The sequence below is a fragment of the Thunnus maccoyii genome, chromosome 22 (genome assembly GCF_910596095.1).
Source record: "Thunnus maccoyii chromosome 22, fThuMac1.1, whole genome shotgun sequence".
Classification (NCBI taxonomy): domain Eukaryota; kingdom Metazoa; phylum Chordata; class Actinopteri; order Scombriformes; family Scombridae; genus Thunnus; species Thunnus maccoyii.
In genome coordinates, this window is record NC_056554.1 from 12,438,935 (window position 1) to 12,456,639 (window position 17,705).

Consider the following 17,705-nt stretch of genomic DNA (forward strand, 5'->3'; position numbering starts at 1 on the left):
GCAAGTAGGGCTGGACAATATATTGATATTATATCGATATTGTGATATGAGACTAGATGTCGTCTTAGATTTTGGATATCGTCTTATGATATGACTGTTCTACCCAGTATTTGCCTTTACTCAGTCATTATATCCACATTACTGATGATTATGTATCAAAAATGTCATGGTGTAAATATTTTGTGAAAGCACCAATAAAGTCATCCCTACGATATTATTGCAATATTGATATCGAGGTATTTGATCCAAAAATATCGTGATATTTGATTTTGTCCATATGGCCAAGCCCTAATAGCAAGTGTTTGTTAACAACATCAAACATTCAGGAGCCATTATGAGATGTAGTTTTTTACGGTTTGGGGTTTATGTGATTCCTCTAGTAGTCTTCCCTGATGGCAGCAGGTGGTGTAAACCAGCCCAGGTGGCAGCAGCATGGTCGGCTGTGTTCAGACACACAGACAAACACTGCCCATGCCATTTTCCATGTGCCTTGCTGGGGGGCGACTTTGCGCCCCTCAAGCACAGAGAGAGAGCAGCTATTTTGAAAGTGACCCCTCATTCAGGCAGCGACTCTGCAGCTGTCAGGAACCATGACTGAAGATGACGGATTCTGTTGTCGTGGAGGGATACGCCAGACTCAGAGATGGAAAAAAGGTGTTTAAGCTTGACTAAATATGCTGACGGATATTACAGAAGTTACTTCAGCTGTGCTTAAAAAAAGTTTGTCTCTACTTTTTGTTTTCTTCCACAGTGGAAAACTAGATGGCTCGTCCTTCGCAAGCCGTCGCCTGTAGCAGGTAAAAAAAAACCCCCAAAAAACACCGACGTCTACTGGAAAACCGATGCTCAGTTGCACACACGCCACTTTGTTTACTACGACCTTTATCCAAATGGATATGAAGCTTTTGCGCAGTGCGTAAACAAACCAATGCGCTCCTCAGCTGCGTCACATTAGAGTAAGATAGCAACTTGAACATATCAGGTGCTGCCCTGCGTGTGTTTTCCAGTTGCATGGACCCTCTTGTCTAAATAGAGCCTGGTTTGATGTTCTTATTCAGAAATTGGGCCCAGTCAATGGGTTCAAATATAGCTAAAAAGATTTAGAACTTGTGAAATAATGCTCAGAGAGGATTTCCAAAGCCATGGTTGTAAATGACCCTGTTAAACCTGTGACAAAACTCTTGCATAAGACATGCAAGTAGTAGGTGAATGTGTAGAAAAAACTGTTTAGACAAAGTACACAAAGACTCTTAGAAGAAAAGAAGTGCTTTTGTGAAGCAGAAAGAAGTAATTTTTGGGAAAAAAAGTACATTTAAATGCAAATTTTGGCCTTGATTTTTGGCTGTAAAAGAAAAAAAAAGCAGAGCCACAATTCACGCTTGTAAGTTAAATGTGTGTTCATTTGTAACTTAGGTGTGAAACGGAATGTGGGAACTTTCACAGTATCGCAGTTTTCTGCTTTGAATCTGTACTCGGAGGTTAACAAAAGCTGTTATTTTTCTTTGTGTAACCTCACAGTCGATATAATTTGTTCACAAATGTTATTCTGACATTCTCAACAGCAAATCTTTTCTACGTGTTCACAGTCTTGAGTTGCATGCATGCAGGGTTTTGTCACAGATTAAAAAAATATATACAATAGCCCCTAAACTTAATGTGTTAAAGACTGATAGTCTGAGCCTCGCTGTATTTTTAGATGCACTATGCGTGCGCTCGTAGTGAATTTGGACTCATTATTTAGTTGCAGAGGAGGCTTCAGCTTCCCTGATGCTGGTTTTGAGGTTGTCTAAACCCTGGAATTAATCAATTACCTATGTCCTTTTTGTTTAACCAACTGGGATTCGGAGTGATGAAGTGTCTATATTGCATTACACTACGCCACACAAAAGTTTCTTAGTGCTGCACGGCTCAACATGCTCCACAGGTTAGACCGAGGTTGCGTGATGCTCCTCTTCAGATCTTTGACACCGGTGTTATCACAGCTGCCTGTTCTCATGCCTCAGTTATGTGTGTCAAGAGGCTTGTGTGTGTATGTATGTGTGTGTGTGTGTGTGTGTGTGTGTGTGTGTGTGTGTGTGTGAAGGAGAGAGATGCACACAGTCTTGTTGTGTCAGTTGACACTTGATTGTTTGAAGGTGCCAAAAGACAAGAGGACACGAGAGCAGCTACTGTGTGTCAGAATGCATCTTATTAGTGTTAAAAGTGGGAAATAAATTAGTTACTGCATTGTTTAGGGACTGCTATGACTAGTACAGCTAGAAAGCTAATGTTAACACCAGTTTAATGATAGTTAGGAAGCATACATGCTGTAGTTTGATGTCTATGTATAAAAAATCTTGTCTTATGGTGGAAAGACTGTACAGATACTGTATAAATTCTACGCTCAGTTTTAAATATTCAGGCAAGTCTTTTTCATAGTTTTTCCAATGAATAATAAAGCTCTTTTATAGTCCCAGTGTGGCCTCCAGCTGCCACTCTACACACATCATTTTCACAAGTGCTGACCCATACTTGCTTCTCATGTGAACTCTTTGAATCCTTCAGACTGCCTTGTGCTACTGGTTTTTAAAGACAAGTCCGACAAAGCCCAAGGCAACAAGGAGAGGGCCAGTGTCACCTTGGAGGAGATTTGCGGCTTGGAAACAGGACAGTGGTATGAGGGTGTGGCTTTTACTCTGGCCATCCTCTGCCTGAACCAGGCCGCTCTACTGGGCTTCGACAGCAAGGAGGCCCTGCTGGCGTGGGACGCCCGCCTGCAATACAGCCTCGGAGAAGGTGAGGGGGACCTGTCGACACTCCTGCTTTGGCTGCTTGTGTGTTTTGTTGTTCAGGTGCCTGTTTGCTGTAGAAGCTACACCATAGTTAAAGCAATTCTCAACAAGCGGATTAGTTCATCCATCATGCTGGCAGGTTTCGGTGTTGTTGCTGTCAGAGAAAAGTGCCCTGTAATCTGCCAAACCTACACAGAACAAGTGATTTTTAGATACAGGTTTGTACCTTTCTAGAGTAAGAGTTTCAGAGTTCACAAGTCAATAAAAACAGCATCAGACAAACAAACGAACTGCTCTCAGCAACAGCGATAATGTTCAAAGAGGTTTTTAAATGAGTAAAAGTCTACACCACTGATTGACCTAATGTGTGCAGAAAGAAAACAAAGGCACGAATATTTGACTCTAAAACAAGGTGACATAGAACAGAACAAAGTTGGAAAAACAAGAAAAGTACCTATAAGGTTCCATAACGAGTAGATGGGACGTTTTCATTGATGTTATGAATGATTTTCTGAAATGCTGATGGTCTTCAATATCATCTGCAATTGAAATGAAACAAAAAACAAGTTAGCAACGTGCATGTTTGCTATTAAAACATCTACCGGCAAAGAATACCTCATCCATGTTCACAATATAATCCCAGTGTAAAAAAATACATGTTTTGATGTAAGTACAAGCTTAACTTATCACTACAGTAGACCTCCAGAAGTGTGCAGATGAGGAACTGGAGGTTTTAATCTATTTTCAACTTTCTAGACTTTCTGACACATTAGATGCTAAGAATTGCCAACATCGCCTGTAATAAACTACAACACCCAATCGTCCTTTGTTCTTCGTCTTCGGCGTGCAACATGAGTGCTTTCAAAGCTCAACATATTCACAGCAGGATCTTTTAGCAGGAATGTACCATGCAGACCTGTATTTGTCAGGAATGGTGGTTAAAAAACGTTTAAAATTCATTGTTAGTTTCTTGTATCTGAGAAAAATATCATAAAATCAAACATCGACTCACAGCTGAACATATAATGACACATTCATTGTGTAAAACGTGACTAATGGTATAGACTCAGGTTTATATAAGTATTATATTTTATATAAGTTATGTAAGCGAGAAACAAATAGGAGCTACTAATAGGCTGCTCAGCTGGTGGCTGCAGTCCAGCTCACTAATGAGTGTTACGGGACCTGAAGGCCTTCCAGTCTGTCGTGTGTGCATGTGAAATCTATGTGTGCTGGTAAGGATGCACCTGTGTCTGTGTGTTGAGAGGGCTGGATATGAGTGTGTGTGTGTGTGTGTGTGTGTGTGTGTGTGTGCGTGTGTGTGTGTGTGTGCGTGCGTGTGTGTGTGTGTGTCTTAATGCCTCAGACTGGAGTGTGTCCAAACCAGCAGAAATGTCACCTGTCAGCTTGTGGGCCGGGGGCCACCGAGCGCATGAGCTTTTGTTGCCACGTGTGACACCACATGAATCTTTCTTAACCTGAGCGATGATGTGATGCAGCTGGCCGACATTTCCGCGTCGTCGCCCCCATCAGTCTCACCTGGCCGAGATTGTTCAGCGCAGAGTCGGTCAGTTAGAGGAACTCGACATGCGCCAAACGAAGCAGGCAGAAACACAAATTTAGTGCTCATACTTCAGTCTAATTTTACATCCAGTTTTCTTCTTTTGGTTCTTATTAGCAATAATACACAGACTCATTTACACAGATGTTTATGACAAGCTTTTGATTGATTGCTTTGGGCTTTAGATCTGAGCCAACTTGCTGATTTCATTCTGTGTGTGCAGCTGCTCTTCCAACTTTTATTGATGAATGAAATCAAAACCACATGGAAGTAATTATTGTCTGAGGACTCAGACTGCTCCATTATTTGTAAAGTATAACTCAGACTCTTTTTAATCATCTGGACTCTATTTTTCTATCATCTCAATGGATTCTGAGTTTTTTTTACTACCAAGCTGATTGATTCAATAACAATGAAACCCAAAACTCACAGAGAATGTCCTCTCTGACATAATGATGCTCACTCTAATGCTGTAATGACGTGTGTTGATGAAAAGGACAAGTTTTGTCCCATCTGCTATTGCAGCCATGAATAAAATATCTCACTTATTACTGAGTGTATGGAACTGTAAATGTGTATGCTTTTGTATATGTAAGTACAAGTAAGGATATCTCTATGAGTTTGTGTACATATGTGATCATGTTAGAGCTGATGCCAATAGCCAATTTGATTGGTTGATTATTTTAATAATCAATTAATCATTTAAGGCATTTTTTCCTAGCAAAAACATCACCCATTCTCTGGTTGGCTTTTCTCTGTTTTACATGATTGTAAATTGGATGTTTTTGGGTTTTGGACAGTTGGTCACGTAAAACAAGACATTTAAACATGTTTTCTTGGGCATTTGGAAATTGTTACAGGCATTTTTGACTGTTTTCTGACATTTTAGAGACCAAATGATGAAATGATTAATTGAGAAATAATCAGTAAGTTATTCTGTGATGAAAATAATCAATAGCTGCAGCTCTAGACCACGTGTATGTGATATGTGTCTCTTTTCATGTGAGTCACGTACATCTACAGGCTCAGCTGTGAAAACAAATTTCAATCTACCATCAAAATCAAGTTTTTTTCACTAATTTCTGATACAGATTTGACGCTACATCTACCGGGTTTTGTGATTTTGTTTTTCTTTTCATTTCTGCACATTTCATTGCAGTGAGTGAGTCAGACATGCTTTGGGTACATGTAGTATGGCAGTATTGGAGAGTATGATGCAAATCTGTCTGCTGAAACTGAAGCTGTATTGAATGTTGAGACTTATGGGAAAATCTGAGTTCTTGAGTTATGCTTAAAGTTTTAAGGCCGTAATTTCTGTCATTTGCCTTCCCTCAGTGCGCTTTCTCTGTTTGCTCAGTTCACAGATTCAGTGTTGCAGTCTTACCAGGGACCAAGTTAGAGAGCGGACCTGCCACTCTTCATTTGTGCAACAACTTACTGGCTCTCGCCCGGGACGTCCCCCCTGTTATTATTGGCCACTGGAACCTTCCAGACCTGCGCAGATATGGACCTGTACCAAACGGATTCGTGTTTGAGGGAGGAACAAGATGTGGTTACTGTAAGTTTTATCGCTGCTTATATCATCATTTTTTAATGCTATATTTGGATGTGCTTAGTTCTAGACTAATCTGTCATTTCGCTATTGTGCAGATACATTAAATGTGTGTTTTTTGTGCTTGGCAGATAGTTTATCTCAGCATCACTATAACTTATTATTAGGCTGAAAAGTACATATTTGTAAGGCATGAAGGGAACTAAAGGAACTATAAAAATCAAGCAGTTCAAAGCTTAAGGAGCATTGGAAATTTAGTAAACTTTGTTGATTGATTCAGTCCTGCAAAAAACAGTGAGTGGTTGACAAAATGGGAGGATTAGAAAACAGGACATCCACAGCAAAAGTGAGACAGAACAGAAGGTAAGGTAAACAGCAAGAATAAAATGACTAAATAAGAGAAAAAGGGCACAAAAGATCTTGTCAGACATTGTAAAAAAAAAAAGTTTTAAAAACGCTGCCTGAGCTGATGGTTTTTTGGAAAAGACTAACGCAGAGTAAAACTGGGTCATATCATTAGAGGCTAATACTTCATTAAATCATTATATGAGCTGTGTTTTACTTATGTCTTTTTCAAACAGACGAAATAATCACTGGCTGTGATTTGAGATGATTCATTTGCAGCTCTTATTCAACAGTACCTGTGAAAAATATCCTCCTTCTCATCACAGTGACTGTCCCAGAAGAATAATGTCATGTGCAACTGTGAATTAAGGACATGCTTTACAGACAGTCAGAAGAGAGAAAGAAGTATGTTTTGTGGACTACATACAGATTAAAACAAGCCAATTGATGCTTTTCTGTTCTAAATAACTTAAATGATTATTTGCAGGACTTGGGAGTTTGAGATTTGAGAAAAGTATCTGACCCTCCTAGCCAAGTTTGAGTTGTTAGTATTGATTATGTGGCTCTGCCTTAATTTTGCATATTGTTAATAACAAAAAATACTCTGCAGAAAGAATGTTTTGGCCCAGCAGTCCGTAGAAATTGATAATTTAGGCTACAAGTTGTTTTCCTTCAGGGCCTGTTTTTAAGTTAAGGACTTTTTGCATGAAAACTCGTTCTGCAGAGCAGTAATAACTCGAGGGTGATTCGTTTTGATCACACTGTTTACTGTCTGCACTGCAAGGCTGATGAATAATTTATCAAGTGCGGACAAATGAATGTGATTCACAGAGGGGCCAGACCAAGGAAACGAAACCATTCAGTTGACTATATAAAACCTCTGTTGTATTCTGGAAGCACGTTTCTAGGATTAGTTTTTAATAAATTAAAGTTTGTTAAAGTCTCATGATTCATCTATTCAGAGATGTTTGTTAAGCATAATTAATATAGTCCTTTTGATTCAGTTTATCCCTATGAAAGTTGCTGTGTTTGATGGATTTAAATCATTATGCCATCCTGGGTATTTACGTGCCGATTCTTCTTGTGTGTGACACTCCCACTTCCAACTGGCATCGCAGCACAGAGAACATCAGTGTCAACATTAGGATTAGTGGGCTGAGCTGAGTCACTTGATGTGTTTTTTCTCTCTCTGCTCATACATCTGCCCCCCTCAGGCGGGCACAATCAGAAAGATGCTCAATGGAATTTTATGAAACAAACAAAAAAAAAGAGTCTTCAGATGTGTTTTATCTTTGCCAGAAGGGTGAGCATCTACATGTGCAAATTGCATCATGAGAGATTGTAGGACTTCCAATAAGTCCTCGTTCAACTGAAAAGGCGTGTGATAGTAACATTTATAGGGCAGCTAATGGCCCGTGACTTACTTCTTGTGCTGCAGCTGTTTCTTAAAGCTGCTGCGCTGGAATATTGTTTTTCATTTTTTCACATTTGTCCTCGATTCAGAGTGTTTTAGGAAGTATTTTGCTGGCTAAAAGAACATCCATTTGGAGTGTCATGCTCTCATTTCCTTGATTTACTATAGTAGGCCTTCCTACATGAAGTATGTGGACAGCTCAAGCCCTCACATGCCATTTTTTGTGGTTTGGTCTAGACTCCATAGTGAATCCATGGAAAACTAAATTAATGAGAAAGAAAAACTTGGCAAAATGAAACAGTAAAACAATGAGGAGCATAGAAAAATAAGACCAAAACAAGATAAAAAAATATGGTTACAATTTTAAAAAGGCTATCCAATTTAAAAAGCTGGTGGTTTTTAGTCATTGTGACAAATTAATATACTTGGCTGTTTAAAATATATTGTTAGAATGAAGAAAATGTCAGAAATGTTCCTTTTTGTCTCAGCCAGCTGGAGGGACGTGTCAGAGGCTTGTTTGATTGACACTAGCTGGAAGGCTACCGGTGTTACACCATATGGAACAGAGACAAAGTAAATAAACTGCTGTAGCTACTGAACAGACAGCGTGTTGTTAACAAGGATTTTGAAGAGCAACTACCAACCCGGTATCTAACAGGACCAAAGTGACATTGAGTATGCTGCAGCTGAGCAGCTAATCAGCTCTCTAGCCTGCTAACTGACGTTAGCGGTGCGCTTTTCCCCAGTGAATGTTTGTTTGGCGGCTCGTTCAACAAGCTAAGGTGCAGAACAAGATGTGTGTTCATGTTTATAAGTTGGATAAGAAGGAGACTTTAGCAGGAAAGCTAATTCGGGTTGTTGTTCAGAGTCTGTGGCTCTCGGGTAGTGTAGCAGGATGCTATCAGGCTCAGTGTGACCGTCTGTTCTGCCTATGATAGAACGCCAAGTTATCGCTTTATGCAAGACTTGATTTGCGTAAGGGGATGGCAGAACGGTATTTAAAAGAGACTTTTTTTTTTTCTCAAAGAGAACACAGGACAAATGATTTACAGAGCAGATATGTATGCTGTAGTAGACAACAAAGGCAGTTTATTTTCAGTTGGACTTTAACTTCAACGTTCATCAATTTATAATCATGTGTATTTTCCTCCTAAACACAAATGTGTGGATAATTTTTATCAAATCATATTTTCTCTTTTTTTTAATAGCTTGTGGCAACAGTTTGGTGAAGACTCTCCTGTCTCATCATGACAGTGTCTCCACGCAGAAGGTTTCCCAGTTTGGTTTGGAAGAACTTGACTTCCATGTGGTCTGCACAGTGCTGAACTCAACACTTTTGGGATGAACTGCCCAACATCAGCGCCAGATCTCACTGGTCTTGTGGCTGAATGAGAGCAAATCCCTGCAGTCGGGTACCAAAATCCTGTGGAAAACATTCCCAGATTAATGGTTTTGGAGTTGGATGTTCCACAATCACATATGAATGTTCACATATTTGTGGACATGTATAATGTGTAGTGGAAATCAGTACAATTAATAGTTATAAATTTGAAATGGTGGGCTGTTATTGGTTATTTGATTTGCTCAGATGATTATGGAAAGTGTGCGTTTCATCCTCTCTGACTTGGTAGGTAGGACATTAAAAACATCTGCTTCATGACGACAAAAATTGTGTTGGAGGAAATTATTCAGTCTGTGCAGGATCTCCCCTGCTGCGCCCGAAATTAAACATTGTGCGTCACTCCAGAGAAGAGGCTGATTGTGAGAGGCATGAGTTGTCCCTGAGTTCAGTTTTAACAGTCATGGCTGTGTGTGTCCCCCGCAATAAGATAAACCACAGTTTACATCTTGGAATAGACATGAAACCATTAGAATGGAGAGGAGTGTATGTCAACACCCGGAGGGGACAGAGACAGACACGAGGAGAACGCCGGAGAGCCGATGAACATCAGAGCGTTACGGACACACGATGACCCTGCTAGAAACATGACACTGAAGAATGTGATGTGTGATTTATTTAGCTCCATTAAATCTTCAGCAGTGCATCTCGCATAATGTGAATAAGGTTAGACATCACTTTCACTTTCATTAAAAAAAAAAGGAAGAAAAAAGAACACCAAAAAAGGAGGACTGCAATGGTGTATCTACTGTAAATGTTTGCGTGAGTCAAAGGGTGTGCATTCCTATGACATGTAATCTCTCAGCACAGTTTGTCCACAGCAGAGGGGGACACGGTGTAACGGTGTTGGACCTCTCACTTCTGGTTAGAGCAGCTGTTGAACACTCTTTGCTCTGTTGTCTGCGTCCTTCCTGAGAGATTTTCCTTAATGTTTCCTGTTTTTTAGTGGGAAATGAGAGCCAATTAGCCAAATTGTGATGGTGAGGAGAAGTATTTTAGGGCTCTTTTGAGCATTATGCATCGGACAAAACAAGTCATAACAAAACTTAACCTTGGGCTCTGAGAGTTTTCTGACATTTTATTGATTGAACAATTAACGGATTCATTGAAAAAGTAGTTGATAGCAAAATAGATGATTATAATAAGCATTAGTTGCAGCCCTAGTTGGTATAGTGATAACTGGATTGGTGTGAATGACAAACAGCACATAAAGAGAGATTTAAAGCTACACTTATTAAGGAGTTGAATTAGTATGTGTAATGTGATAGGTGTATTTTGTAGTGACAAACCAACAGAAAATCCTCTCTCGACTCTGCAGTTCCCCTTGACTCTACAGAGCATTTTAGCGTCCTTCAGCAAATTATTTTGGTTTTCTGGTGCGCAATTTTACTGTTGTGGTTCAGTCTCACTGCTTTCATCAACCTCCTGAAGCTGATTAATCAACTGTTTATCAGAGCTGTTTTACTTCATAGCACCAAATGGCACACTGACAAAGTTAGCAACTAGCTGGTGAGTCAGCAACTAGCTACTGGGTGTGTGAACAGGCAACTGTTTGCTAACACTTTTGCCACAACAACTGTTTTCAGAGAAAAGCACGAAAAACCCACTGTACTCTACCTGCTCAAACAGACACAGTTAGTGACTAACTGGTCAACATAATGGAGCACTCAACAGCTAAAGAGCCACGTATTTCCCTCAGGAGTTGGGAAATCAATCAGCACCACTAGATATCAGCAAACAACTATTTGCTATAAAGATAAAGTGAAGTAATGGCATCCTGAGCAGAGAATGAAGTCACACTCCCTCTGTGTGTGTTGTTATTCAAGCCTCTCTGTTCTTTGTTTTGGAAGCTAGTATGGTCGCGCGTGCAAATTAGTGCGTGTGAGTCCCTCTGAGTCCTCCCACGGCCGCGTCACAAACTTTTTCAAATTGCAGCTAAACAGTGCATTAAAATATGTTTCTGAAAACATTTGAGGTGAGAAATAGGCAATGCACTAACAGAAACTGTCAAACTGTCAAACTGTCAAACTAGGCACTGCCTGGTTTGACAGTTTGATCTGAGTTTCGTGAGCTGTCAGTTCAGGGGCTGCTCCCCCCCCCCCAACTTTATTGAGTAAACAATGCGCACTTTTGTTTTGTTCTGAGATGCTGGTGTTATAGTGCAACAACTAGTGGGGCGGAATGACGTATATTGCACGTTTAAGAGGTGATGATTTGTCAATGGTTTGTTTACAGCTTGTTCTGCTCTGCACAAGTGGCCAAAAAAAGTTGCTGTAAATGCTGCGTCAAAGATTGTCACAATGACTCAGCATCACTTTGTTCTTTTAGCATTTCCCAAGGGATAATTCAGGTTTTTTATATCTTGGAGGGAACTAAACTATGCACGGTTAAAATGTATTTATAAAGTTATTTCTCCATTAAGGAATAAAGTCATGTTGTGGGAAAAGGTGTACTGTTGAGAGAAGCTGCTACTGATTCCATAAACTTCTATGAGTTTGTCTCACTTGGGAATAGAAATAATAGTACAGATTGTCAAAAAATGAGCTCCCTCTTTAATGGTTGCCTGTTTAGGTGTCAGATGCTGCTGTAAAAATAAGAAGTGCCTCAGTGCCTGTGAAGATTCAAGTTAATTTACACTTCCCACTTAATGACCAAATGTACTAAGTTTTGTTTCTTTGTATGTTTTATCACTGTTGGAGGAGAGAACAGGAGGGTCCGCTTAAGTTGTTTTTGTTCCTACGCAGAATCTTTATCGTGTTGTAAACCAGAGCGAGTCCTGCCACCTGTTCTCTGCTTTGCTTTAGGGTTTTTTTTTTTTTTACTCTAGCTTCTGTCTGTGCACCTGATGTTCAGTCACCTGCTATCAAAGCTTGACATTAGTACATGAGGCTGAATTTAATCTCTTTTTAAGGCTAACATTAGTATTTATTGTGTTGGAGGACAACATAAGATGAGATACTTCTGGATCAGATCCACATCATAAACGTGTTAAGTATGCAATACATCTTCAATTTCGATTGGTGCAGACATCTGAGCAGATTTTGCCGGTGACCTTTGACTCCGCTCACAGCCAGGGGAGTGTTGGGAATGTGATTAAGGTCAGCCTTGACATGGGTGGTCTCGGGGACAGGGTGACACTATGACACTATGACACTTTATTGGTGACAACTTGTAATGGACAGCCGGTTGTATTGTCAGAGGAAGGTCAAGAAAGCTCCGGGGAGCATGACCTTTGACCTTTGACCACCTGTGATGACACTGTACATTGACTTGTAGACAAGCCAGGAGCCATAAAGAGGAAATTAGATTTTTTTTTACTTTATGAAATGTATAACAGCAGCTAAAAGAAGGGCTGGATATCAAACCTCAGTACTGTTTTTGGAATAAAATGTGTCCATTGTGCTACTGAAAACTGTTGTGAAAGTTGGCATTGAATTCTTAGATTTGTAGTTTTGTTAACTAATTTTCTGATTCTATATTTCTTGTTTGGGGTTAGTTCCTGCACAGCTGCTTGTGTTTAGACAACATTAAACATTTGATTCCTGGGTTTCTTTGTTGAATGTAAAAAGGTTTTTGTAGAAAAAAGGTCCCTAATAAAGATAACATTGTTATTGGTACAAATAATGGTTTGTCAATTAATGAATTAGTTGATTGACAACAAAAATATTGACAGCTACTTTAATAAGCGATTAATCACTTCCACATTTTTCAATAAAAAAATATTTTCTCGATTATTTTTCGATTTCGTTTCTCGATTATGACGATTTGCTGCTTCTTTTTGTCCTGTGAGATAGTAAATTGAATATCTTTGGGTTTAGGAAATTTTGACAGGCAGTTTTCGGTATTTTTAGAGATGTTATAGACAAAAAAAATAATCAGTAATTAAAATAATTGTTAGTTGCAGTCTTACCAGATATCACACTGGCTCTTAAAAAATGACATTTTTCTTATGCATTACTACCTGTAGAGTGAAATGCTACCATATATTAAACTTGACAGTGCTGAAAAAACATAAGTGAAAACCACAAGTGACACTAATAAAGTGTGTGTTCTGCAGGGGCTGGTGTTTTTCTGCTTGCATCTGCTGAGAGTGAGCAGATCAGCTTTCTGTTCGACTGCATCGTCAGAGGCATCTCCCCCACCAGAGGCCCTTTTGGACTGCGGCCAGTTTTGCCAGGTCAGTACTGGAGCAGCTGGAGATGACTGGAAAACTCTATACAAATCTAACAAAACTCTTTTGTAAGGAATATCATCTAAAGAAAGAAAGTAGATCTCTTTGTGATGGATGATTAATAGCTGCACCGTTGCCAAGCAGTAGGAGCAAAAACTTAAGTCAACAGTTGCCATCTAAACTGTAGCGCGGCTCCCCTCCTGCGCTTCCAGGGGTTTATCATAGCTGTTTGGTTTGCTGCCTTCCTGGCATCCAACCATTTTTGTCAGAATGAGTCAGAGGATTCCTCTGTGGATGGAAATGCTTTGATGTGACTAAATCATGACTGACAGCTGTTTTTTTTACATAATTGGGTAATCCTCTGAGGCAGTTTATAATTTTAGTCAAACGTCCTAACCCCTGACTTAAGTGTACTGTGGTGAATGTAAAGCTTAGGGTCACCTTAAACATCAGTAAGAGGATAACTACTGTACTAACTGATTATAGCGGCAAATTCAATTGTCGTCTATGTATAGACAAGAGTGTAGTGCTACTGGTGGGCGAACTGGAGGATGGGCTGAGTTTCAAATAGCCAGTAGGTTGTTTTTTTTTACTATTATTCCAGCAGGGTTGTCTGGCTAGATTTCAATTAGTTTAATAAGCCAAAAAAATAAAAATACACTAGTTAAATGTGAACATCATGATGTCCTTTTCTGAAAATTAGAAAACTAAAGAATAATAAGTAATCTGACAAGTGAAACAAAAAAGTACTTGCAGTGCTTGTATAATGATGCTCTGGCAAGTCTACCCTCAGCTCATCTGCTCTCCTCTTCTGCTGCCTCTCATTGTGCAAATTTGACAGTTTCTTGGCTAAAAACAGGTTTTATTTGCCAGTGCATGGCTTGTTGTAGTAAAATAACATCCATATTGTTTATTGAATTGTAGCTCCGGAAGTCAGTCGATTCGAAAGTAAAGTAATCCCCAACAATTCTGAGAATTGATAAATCATTTATCAACAATAATGCAGTACATTTGCTAGTTCCAGCTTCTCAAATGTGAGGATTTGCTGCTTTTCTTTGTGTTACATTGTTGTGAACTGTGGGTTTGAACTGATTTGACAATGTGTGCCATGGAAGACAGTGATGGTTATTTTTCACTATTTTCTGACATTTCATAGACTAAACAGTTAATTGTAAAGGTGAGAAAATGAGGGAGAGATTAAATGACAAAGAAAATTAGTTTCTTTTTTGATTTTTTTTTTTATTAGATAGTTGACAGTGAAGGCAAGAAAGAATTGACAAGAAAGATAATCTTATCACTGGATCTTATCTATGTGATTTCTGTTTGTGACACATTGGACAGTAGATCTAATATTTCTAAAGCCGTTAAACTGCACAGCAGGAGAGCAGAAAATGTTTAACACCTTCCATTTTCTACACTGGTGGTTTTAAAAAAAAAAAAAAAAAGAAAAAGTTCTCTCCTAGTCTACTACTTTGAAATTTGGAGCGGGCAGCTGTGGGAGCTCGTGGATATTCTGGTTTTCACACATCTCGCTGCCCAATCGCAGGTTGAGCTCATACTCCTATTATTGTTGTGCGTAGTAGAATAAATAGCAGTGAGGATGTCGGTGGGGGAGCGAGGGGTCAAAGTCACAGTTCACACAAGCAGAGCAGCCAAAGCCTCCTAATCACTCCGGGCATGTGTGTAACCTCATCCACAGGATTCCACCGCCTCCCCTCCTCCTTCATTTCATACTCGGGTCACCCAGCGCGCTACTCTCGCCTCCCCTTTCTCTCATTTAATACTCTGTCTCTTTGCTCTCCTTAATTGCGTCTCTCTTGTTCTCTCTTATGGTTCACCTCACAGTCCTTGTCTGTATCTTTGTCCTACACAACTCCTGACTAAATCTGCTCGCCTCTCCGGTAGACGCTATTTTGATTAATTGCTGTTATGTTCCCAGGCTCACTTATCTGTTTGTCACCCTTTGTGTTCTGTAGAGTTTCCACCTCTCTCTGCTCTCTGATTTGTCTCAAGGATACAAACTTTATTCCCACTGAGGGAATAAACTTGTCTACAAGAGAGGAAAATGCAAAACAAGCAGTCAACTAAGAACTTAAAGACCTGAACGTGCTACTTAAATTAGATGAAAAGATGAATGGTGTTTGAGGATGGCGACCAGTAAGTTAGAGAAACTAAACTAAGATTTGACATTTAAAAAATTCGGTTTTAATATTTGTAATTACAATCTATTGCTCAAATAGTTTATAGCGTATTGTTGGAGTGCAATATGTGCCCTTTAGTGTTAGTTCATTTAGTTTTGAGTCCTTAAAACCACAGACTGATGGGGACATTTGTTGAGGTGTTTTTAGAGCTGTATAATGCTAATATGGTCAAAGAGGAGAAGGAGGAGGAGGAGGAGGAGGAGGAGGAGGTCTAAGTGGAGCTTGGGTGGGAGAGGCTGAGACACTTGTCAGTGAAGGAAATGTGGCCCTAAACACACGCTCAAAAACTTGACCAGCTCAGTGTGTGGGCTTGACTTCCACTCCATTTCAACTTGGCACACAAAACATGCCGCTTATACTGACATGAGCTGACAACACAGTGTGGTAAATAAACAAAATCCCATGTACACCAACAACAGCGTGAACAATACACGCTAATAAACAGATATTTGATTTGACCCGTCATGGCTGAATCCGAATGGAAAATGCACAGACACAGAAAAGATATGAAGAGATGAAATTAAAGTTTATCTCAGGATCTTCACTTCCTGCTGCTGTTTGATTATCAGCAACATAACGAGCGGCACGCAGCTTTTGACCTGGATTTGTTGAGAAAAGGCTATTTTTACTACTGTGCAAGTACAAGGATTCATCTCTTGTGAGAAGTTCTCAGAAGCTGGTTTTTGAAGTAGAAACATTAAATACAGGACAGATATGAAGAAAAGAAGGTTTTTGTCTGATTGTACATTCAAAAATCGCAGCTTTTGTTAATATTGAGAGTGCTGAACTGCCATTGACCTGAAATCTACTTATAATGAGAAAACCCATCATTTTAAAACCTTCTCACTTCACAAAGCAAATGTTCTGGTTCAGTTTTTTGTGTAAAGTAGTTATTTCACACATTTAAATGTTAGATTTTGTGAGGTCTTAAACTTTCCACTTTAGCAGTACTGACAGTTATTCTACTTTTTTCTACTCTAGATTTCTGTAAGTTGCAGCAGTTTTAGACACAAACTTTCCTGAAAATGTGAAAATAAATATCTGTTGTTAGGATGCATTGTTGCACAATCTGTCAGAGAGTCAGTGCATCCTGATGTTTGTATGATGATGTGCATTGGTGGTATACAACAGTAGGACATAATGTCAAATTACAAATGACACCCTCTGTCTTTGGACATTTAATGTGGATAAAGAAAAACAATATTAACAACAATAATACAATTACAATATGGATAAACAGAATGACAACATTGAGTAAAAAATACAGTATAAGATTAAAGCTTAAAGTTGGTTTTCGAGGTGAAACAAAGTCAAAAGGAAGAAGGAGAAATTCACAATCAACTATCATTTTTTAAAAATATGAGGACACAGTTGTAATGCATGCATGTCGACAGAGTACATGTAAGACATCCTCTAAACCGTTTGCAGAGCTCTGCTACATTTGCCACATCCTTGTTGCAGGCTTGGATAGATTAAAAACAATCGATCCCATGTTGAAGTCGACCTTGGTGGTCCAAGGTACATTAGATCCTTACATAGCACCAACAATCTTTAGCCACCAGCAACAGCGTGCGTACCAACAGAACCACGTGGCAGCGCTATTAATAAACCCTGTAGTGTTGCACAAGTTCTGCAAGGTGTTCCCCCCCCCGTGTGACCCTTCTCTCTGCCCCTCCAGAGGCCTTTACACTAGAAAACAATAGTACACAGGACTTCTTCCAAGGTGTTCGCTGCTTTACTGTTGATCTTTATCACATCAGTCCAACTCTAACATCGTATCGATTCTTGTGGATGTAGTTTGCATAATGCCACGGAATGATGAGCGAGACCCTCGTGGTAACAGTGTCACTTTGTGTTTCTCTGGCGTAGCTGGATGTGTTTTCACAGCTGTGCTTGTGTCACCACACTACAAAATGCTCAGCTGCGTCACAGTTGATCCCATGTTTCAGCAACGGTAGTAAGACTCGCTAAACCTACCTTGTCACTCGTTAGTTTGATTAACAGCTCTAAAAGGATGTTTGTTTGTTTTTTACAATCATGATGATTTCTCAGGCTACAATATAAGTTTTATATTAATTATAAGCTCTTTTGGGTGCAGATCCAAGTGCCAGTCAGACTAATTCGGAGGAGAGGTTGAACCACGAGGCCCAGGAGCTGGAGAAACGACTGAGCATGCTCTCTCACAGGAGCAGTACAGGTAAAGTATGCTACTGTAATGTCAAACTGACTCCAACTAAATGCCTGTTTTAAAAATCATTCGTTATATAACTACCCCAAAGCAACCATAATCA

The 17,705-nt window shown here is 39.5% G+C and overlaps 1 protein-coding gene and 1 long non-coding RNA gene across 7 annotated transcripts in view; one reads left to right on the top strand and one right to left on the bottom strand.

Annotated features, from left to right (window-relative positions):
* Positions 1 to 108: 108 nt before the first annotated feature.
* Positions 109 to 17,705, top strand: part of LOC121888788 (protein Dok-7-like) — a 38,882-nt gene continuing 21,285 nt past the window's right edge. For 3 of the 6 annotated variants that reach the window (XM_042400278.1, XM_042400281.1, XM_042400282.1), the window contains exons 1-6: positions 111 to 654; positions 752 to 797; positions 2,545 to 2,775; positions 5,690 to 5,890; positions 13,100 to 13,219; positions 17,513 to 17,611. In XM_042400278.1, the coding sequence (XP_042256212.1) occupies positions 601 to 654; positions 752 to 797; positions 2,545 to 2,775; positions 5,690 to 5,890; positions 13,100 to 13,219; positions 17,513 to 17,611 (751 nt within the window). In that variant the 5' untranslated portion in view covers positions 111 to 600. Of the gene's footprint in view, positions 655 to 751; positions 798 to 2,544; positions 2,776 to 5,689; positions 5,891 to 13,099; positions 13,220 to 17,512; positions 17,612 to 17,705 lie in introns of all 6 variants that reach the window. The other 3 variants (XM_042400279.1, XM_042400283.1, XM_042400280.1) reach the window with 2 other exon arrangements.
* On the bottom strand, positions 2,683 to 4,210 carry LOC121888805. The gene is made up of 3 exons (XR_006093305.1): positions 4,171 to 4,210; positions 3,226 to 3,310; positions 2,683 to 2,959 (listed from the first exon to the last, which is right to left on the bottom strand). It is a non-coding gene; the product is annotated as an uncharacterized LOC121888805 (long non-coding RNA).